This window comes from Schistocerca cancellata, chromosome 2 (assembly GCF_023864275.1).
Source record: "Schistocerca cancellata isolate TAMUIC-IGC-003103 chromosome 2, iqSchCanc2.1, whole genome shotgun sequence".
NCBI lineage: Eukaryota > Metazoa > Arthropoda > Insecta > Orthoptera > Acrididae > Schistocerca > Schistocerca cancellata.
In genome coordinates, this window is record NC_064627.1 from 334,312,284 (window position 1) to 334,320,185 (window position 7,902).

The 7,902-nt window shown below is 37.8% G+C and overlaps 1 protein-coding gene across 1 annotated transcript in view; it reads right to left on the reverse strand.

Annotated features, from left to right (window-relative positions):
• LOC126161719 (replication protein A 32 kDa subunit) overlaps positions 1 to 5,936 on the reverse strand; it is a 41,973-nt gene extending 36,037 nt beyond the window's left edge. Inside the window, exons 1-2 of the mRNA XM_049917753.1 lie at positions 5,782 to 5,936; positions 3,971 to 4,047 (exon numbers count right to left, since the gene is read on the reverse strand). Of these exons, the coding sequence (XP_049773710.1) occupies positions 3,971 to 4,047; positions 5,782 to 5,797 (93 nt within the window). The 5' untranslated portion in view covers positions 5,798 to 5,936. The remainder of the gene's footprint in view (positions 1 to 3,970; positions 4,048 to 5,781) is intronic.
• Positions 5,937 to 7,902: the final 1,966 nt, after the last annotated feature.

Here is a 7,902-nt window from a genome sequence, read left to right on the forward strand (position 1 = left end):
GTTCCACTCATAACACTTCTCCATTATTTGCCGTAAGCTAAAGATCTGGTCCTGACAACCTCTAAGAGGCCTAAACCCACACTGATTTTCATCCAATTGGCCCTGAACTAATACTCGCACTTTCCTTTCAACAATACCTGAGAAGATTTTACCCACAACGCTGATTAGAGAGATACCTCTGTAGTTGTTACAATCTTTTCTGTTTCCATGTTTAAAGATTGGTGTGATTACTGCTTTTGTCCAGTCTGATGGAACCTGTCCCAACTCGCAGGCCATTTCAATTATCCTGTGTAGCCATTTAAGACCTGACATTCCACTGTATTTGATGAGTTCAGACTTAATTTCATCCACCCCAGCCGCTTTATTGCACTGCAATCTATTTACCATTTTTTCCACTTCCTCAAATGTGATCCTATTTCCATCATCATTCCTATCCCATTCTACCTCGAAATCTGAAACATTACTGATCGAATTTTCACCTACATTGAGCAACTCTTCAAAATATTCCCTCCATCTGCCCAAGGCATCCACAGGATTCACCAGCAGTTTTCCTGACCTGTCCAAAATACCTGTCATTTCCTTCTTACCTCCCTTTCAAAGACTGCTAATTACACTCCAGAATGGTTTTCCAGCAGCTTGACCCATAGTCTCCAACCTGTTTCCAAAGTCTTCCCACGATTTCTTCTTGGATGCTGCAATTATCTGTTTGGCTTTGTTTCTTTCTTCAACGTAACTTTCTCTGTCTACCTGGGTTCTGGTATGTAGCCATTTTTGATACGCCTTCTTTTTCCTTTTACAGGCTGCCTTGACTGTATCGTTCCACCAAGCTGTTTGCTTCATTCTACTTTTGCACACTACTGTTCCAAGACATTCTTTAGCCACTTCTAGTACTGTGTCCCTGTACCTTGTCCATTCCTTCTCCAATGACTGTAATTGACTACTGATACCTTTCTGAGATCGCTGTTATGTACTTGTGCCTGATTTCCTTATCCTGAAGTTTCTCCACTCTTATCCTCCTACATATGGACCTGACCTCCTGCACTTTTGGCCTCACAATCCCAATTTCACTGCAGATTAAATAATGATCAGTGTCATCAAAGAATCCCCGGAATACACGTGTGCCCCTCACAGCCTTCCTGATCTGTTATTATACAGTCAATGACAGATCTGGTTACCCTGCCTTCCCAAGTATACCAGTGAATGTTCTTATGCTTAAAAAAGGAGTTTGTGATTACTAAGCCCATACTGGCACAGAAATCCAAGAGTTGTTTCCCGTTCCTGTTGGCCTCCATATCCTCTCCAAATTTACCCATAACCTTTTCATACCCTTCTGTTTGATTTCCAATCCTGGCGTTAAAATCACCCATGAGCAGAACACTGTCCTTGTCCTTTACTCTAACAACTACATCACTGAGTGCCTCATGAAAACTATCCATCTTATCTTGATCTGTCCCTTCACAATGCGAATATACTGACACAATCCTAATTTTCTTGCTAGACACTGTCAAATCTATCCACATCAGTCGTTCGTTTACATACCTTATTGCAACTACGCTGGGTTCCATTTCTTTCCTGATGTAAAGCCCTACACCCCATTGTGCTATTCCTGCTTTGACTCCTGACAGGTAGACCTTGTATTCTCCCACTTCCTCTTCTTTCTCACCCCTTACCCGAATGTCACTAACAGCTAAAACGTCCAGCCCCATCTTACTTGCAGCCTCTGCCAGCTCTACCTTCTTCCCAGAGTAGCCCCCATTGATATTAATAGCTCCCCGTCTCATTACCATTTGTTTGCCAAGTCGTATCTTAGGAGTCCCTGGTTTGTCAGTTAGAGGTGGGACTCCGTCACCTCCAAAGGTCCGAGGCATTTTGCTCTGATTGTTGCCAGCATCATATTTAAAGTACCAGGGAAGCAGGTTGCTAGCCTTACTTGCCCCGAGTCCCATTGGGTTTTACCCCTAACGGCTGAGGGACTAACCGGTGGATTTGGCAGTCTTTGCCGTATGAGCACAAAGGTGACCACGACTCAGAATATGTCCGAGATGCCCAGCCTTATTCCAAAGTAACTGGTATCCCAACTGTCGGGACCACTTACTTGGCCACTCATACGTTGCCCATGGTTCATGAACTAGGACACGACTACAGGAACCCACACCATGAACCACAAATCTTCTCTACAGTCAATAATATTGTGCAATATGAAATATTGCATATCATTATTTATGGTCTCTGGATGCTTTACACTGCAACTTGATCACCAGCCAATAGCTGTGTGTCCAAGTACCTTACATTTCCCACGAGTATTTATTATGGTGAAAAATTTTTCCAGTTTTTGGTGGGTTAACTGAAGCATTCAACCCCTCTGCCAACTCGCAACCTGTCACCTTCCAACCTAACCTAGATCTTGTACTAAGATTCAGATTAGCCTATCACAACCCACATTCCAATAATTAATGCAGACACAAATTAAACAGTCAGTGTTCTGTTCTCTTTCTGTTTCTTCATATGCACCATCATCATACTATGGGAGAAACATCTCCTATTGGTAGGGCTTCAGTTGACCAATTCTGATAATTCAGTCAGTGTATGTATACAAAAGAGGTTGCAACAAACCTGATTCTTAAAGAGTCATCTTTCATTCATGGATTTATACCCAATGTTTTGATTTATCTTTGATTGTTACTAAAATGCTTTAACATTTCACACATATTTTTCTTTCATTATATATTGACTGGTGTGCTCTCTTGGGATATTATTTTCATAACATCTAACAGAATACTTTGTCTACCAAACAGACCGCTCTGTGCCATATACGTTACCAGAATCTTTCAGAGGGTTCATAATAATTTTTCCTTAACACTGTTCTGGCACTTCAGTTTTTTACTTGTATACTTCCTTCATGTTCTCTGCCACCTTTTCCAAGTAATTTAGTTAGACCTTTTTCATTTCAAATGATGCTTTCTATAATTCTTCTGCTCATATTTTAAGTTTTCTAAAGCTTTTTATTTTTCCTACGGCCTTGTTCCGCGAGTCAAAAATTTGTCATCTTTTCAATTTTTGAAGGTCTATTACTCGTTAACTTTTCATCAGAAAAATGTGAAAAAATTAATTTGTGTCATGATTTATGAGTAATATATGCACAGTTAATTTCAAAAAATCTGAGAGGGTCAGGTTGTAGCACTTGTTGATTTGACATGGAATGGCCCAAATATGGTAATTGAGGACCTAGGTTGCAACTGCTTATCTAAGATGAAATGGTTAACACAGGAGAAGAATTTGTAGTGAGCCCCATCAAACCAGTCAGAGGACTGATGACTCCAAATGAAAAGAAGCAGTGTAGGTGAATGAGAGAGTGGTGCAAGAAGAGAGAAAGATTTACAAAGTAACTTGAGGATAAGCAAGCCAAACGACTCTCAAAACTTTCTGTGGGTGGATGCTTGTTTATATGCATGAAGTTGAAATAAAAGGAGTAATACGAAGACTGTACAAAATAACTTTAAGACTGAAGTAGTAGATATCACTGATGGTTTAACACACGACAGGATATCACTGATGGTTTAACACACGACAGTGGAACTATAACACCACCTTCAAAAAAATTGCACACACACGATGACTTCAGCATTGTCCAGTAGGTATTGAATTTGAAGACCTCTGGCTACAACTACGTTCTACAGTGCCTGGTGTATTAGTTGCACTAATAAAAACTATTGGTGAGCATCTGTCAGTTCCAAAGCAAATTCCAGTTGTTTTCTTTATGTTAAATTGGCCCTACTTCAGTAATCATTATTTCACCCTTTCCACTGTACCTCTGTGGGTCTTATGCATGAATTCCTCTATTTCCTTTACCAGCAGTAGGCTATCACATAACTAGCAGATAAGGCAGAATAATAGTACTTAAGTGCACATAAGACTTGCCTATGTCATTACTTATTTCCACACAAAGACAGTCAGTGCAAGTCATACTTACGGAAGCTTTAGATGGCTGTTGGGTTGATGGGCTATCAAAGTTTGTTGAGTTGTTGTAATAACCACCTTGCATAGAATCTGAAAATGTTTGGAAAAAAATTGTTATTCTTTATTTTTATTCATCTCTCTATTGTACGGAACTAATGATTTCGAGAAAACATTTTTTTAAAGTGTGGATAACAGCGATGACTTTCCAGTCATGTATGTGTCATTATGATGTTTCAAAAAGGGTTACAAAAACTAATTAACAAACTATCACCATTGTTTCAACTACAATACCCCAACTTCGAGTACATAAACGAACTATTTTCAATCTCTTTTTATAATCTGGCTGAAGTTTCAACATCAATGTCTATTTATTTATGAATTAGGCCACGGATCGACATGCTATAATAAATTACAATAAACAGCTCAAAACACACACACACACACACACACACACACACTGAATATTTAAGTATGCTTTTACGAGCAATCAGATTTATTGGAAGAGAGTTCCGTAAAACCATACTCAAAGAATATAAAATAATGAGCATTTCCTCTATGTATGGAGGCTATTTGAAACTATTTTGCATCTCAAACTAAACTAATGCTAAACAGTGAACTAAACAATTGCAGCACAGGAGTAGATCACTATTATATCAACAGTACCCGACTACAACTGGGTGTCAAAAACCTACTGCAGGTTGCTTATTATACAAAAGATTTCGAGTTAAAAAAGGATAAAAGCCCTACCAGCTTCCAAAACAAAATTAAGATAACACTTAAAAACAGCATCTTTGTAGTACATTAATATTTTGAGACTAGTCAAAAAGAATTAGAAAGGTTTGCAGTACTCAGATTAGATTAGATTAGATTAGTACTTGTTTCACAGATCATGAGTATGACACTACGTAATGATGTGGAACGTGTCAGGTTAACAAAAGGTGCATATACAAGATATTACATTACACAAAATATTACATGACACTTTATATATATATGCCCTAAGTATATATTTGTGGGGGTTGGGGAAATTACCCACTTACTATATCCAAAAATTCATCTAATGAGTGTAGGGATTGCCATTAAGAAATTCTTTTAATTTCCTTTTAAATGCTATATGGCTATCTGTCAGACTTTTGATACTATTAGGTAAGTGACCAAAGACTTTTGTGGCAGCATAATTTACCCCCTTCTGAGCCAAAGTTAGATTTAACCTTGAGCAGTGAAGATCATCCTTTCTCCTAGTGTTGTAGCCATGTACACTGCTATTACTTTGAATTCGTTCGGATTGTTAATAACAAACTTCATAAGTGAATATATATATGATCTCTAGCTCTTTAAATAAGTGTCTGCAGGATGATCTTGGATGAGCGCCAGCAATTATTAAGATTACACGCTTTTGTGCAATGAACACTCTTTTAGTCAATGATGAGTTAACCCAGAATATGATGCCATACGAAAGCAGAGAATGAAAATAGGCGTGGTAAGCTAATTTACTGAGATGTATATCGCCAAAATTTGCAATGACCCTAATAGCATAAGTAGCTGAACTCAAATGTTTCAACAGATCCTCAGTGTGTTTTTTCCAGTTCAACCCCTCAAGCAACATATTGACAACTGTGCTACCCACATTCCAATCTCTCGAATATAAAGGCGGCATCCCCATAACTTCATTAACTTCGGTTGCCCCATACAGCACAAGATCTTCCATTTACGCACCAATAACTCCAGATAATTTATAAATCAAAAGCGACGTATTCAATTATAATACGGGCGAACCAACAAGAAGACCACAACAATAACAATAGCAAAAACAAACACACTAACCGTGTGGGTCAAACATTTTCTCCTTTGATGTTCAAATCACAACAAAAACAACGCAACCTTAGCTAACAAAGTTACTCCACAATCAACAACACAGAACTTCGCGCGTGAACATGGCTCCCGCATAAATACAGAGATGTTATAATTTCCCGCCGTTTATCTCCAGGCCTCCATTGGCACCGAAAACTTGCACCTGCATCCCACGCCACCACCGCTGGAGCCAGTAATATTTCTACACGCCGAGTCCTGATTCTTACTGACATGAGTCACCGATGCCAGTGACTACGAGAATGCTTCTGTTTTCGTGCAGGAAAGGCTACTCTCCAACACTTAGAATATTACTCAGCGTGTGGCTGAGAAAAAAAAAAAAAAAAGCCGTGCTATTATTTGAGCAACCAGTAAGAGCCGACCCTATTTTTTGTCTCACAATTCACTGTTGTGAGAACTACTACCCTTGATCCAAGCTGAAAAATATTGAAGAATCGATCAAAATCTACAACTACATCTACCAGTGGTTACAGGTGTTGGAGCAGCACCTTTTTTAGGATAGGTAAGACAGAAAGATGTCAAGTTCTACGAGAGGTCAGGATTGAAACAAATCTTCAGTTTAGGAAAGAAATTAAACAGCACAATTCTAGCACATTAGATCACCAATCACAGCTACCAATTATAAATTTTCACCAATCACCAGAAATTTTATCTCCACCAAGTTGTATCTCAGTCCTAGGTAATTGCATTGATGAATTAAAGTCACCCAACCCAGTTGACATAATCTGCCTCTCTGAACACCATGTGACCACTGGTATAGGAACTAGGCCTAAGCACAATGAGAAACTCAGACAGGAGAGTACTGCAAATGTTAGAATAAGGAAAGGTTCTCATAAAAGTATAATTAAAAATAATGTAAGTATATTTCATCAAAATATTGAGAGTTTAAAGAATAAAGTAGATGAGCTTCTGGTTTGTTTAGAAGATTTAGAAGCTGAGAATGAAATAGATATACTATGCCTGTCTGAGCATCTCATTGTTACTGATATGGATAAGGTAAATGTAAGTGGTTATAAGCTCTCTGCACATGTAATGAGAGAAAATATGGAGAAAGGAGGAGTTGCCATATATGTCAAAAGTTATCATTGTGCAAAAAGTATAGAAACAAAAAAGTTATGTGTAGAGAAACATATAGAAGCATGTGCCTGTGAGCTTAAATTAAATAAAGGCACATTTATAATTGTAACTGTATATAGGTCCCCATCAGGAAATTTTCACCTATTTCTGAAAAATTTGGACTCCTTGTTGTGCTATCTGTCAGACAGGGGGAAGCAAATTATTATTTGTGGGGACTTCAATGTAGATTCTCTGAAAGAGGGTAATAGGAAAAATGACCTTGAAGTATTACTCGGTTCTTTCAATTTGACACCCGTTATTGATTTTCCTACTCGGGTGGTAAAGGATAGCAGCTCACTGATAGATAACTTCTTTGTAGACCAAGATAAGTTTAACCAGATAAATGCTCAGCCTGTTAAGAATGGTCTTTCTGATCATGGTGCACAGCTAGTTACAATATATGACATAGCTCCATTCATCAATACTAAACAGTCCTCCAAAGTAGTATGTTCAGTCAACGATTTAACAATTGCAAATTTCAGGGAAAGCCTACAGCAGTTAGACTGGGATGAGGTGTACCGTGAACCTGATGCCAATTTAAAATATAATTTATTTCATGACATTTTTGTAAATGCATTTGAAAACTGCTTCCCCAAGAAAATAGTTAAATATACTCGTAAGAAACCTTGTAACAAACCATGGCTTACTAAGGGTATAAAAATATCTTGTAACCGGAAAAGGGAAATGTATCTGACAGCAAGAAAGAGTAGTGACCCAGAAACTATCAAAAATTATAAAAACTACTGTGTTATATTAAGAAAAGTTATTACAAAATCCAGGAGTATGTGTATCATGTCTGAAATCAGCAACTCTGATAATAAAATTAAAACAATTTGGAATATTATTAAAAGAGAAACAGGTCAACCAAGAGCAGAGGAAGACAGTATTACCATCAAATTGAATGAAAGCTTTACGAACAAAAAGTCAGAAGTTGAAAATATTTTTAATAATCATTTTCTA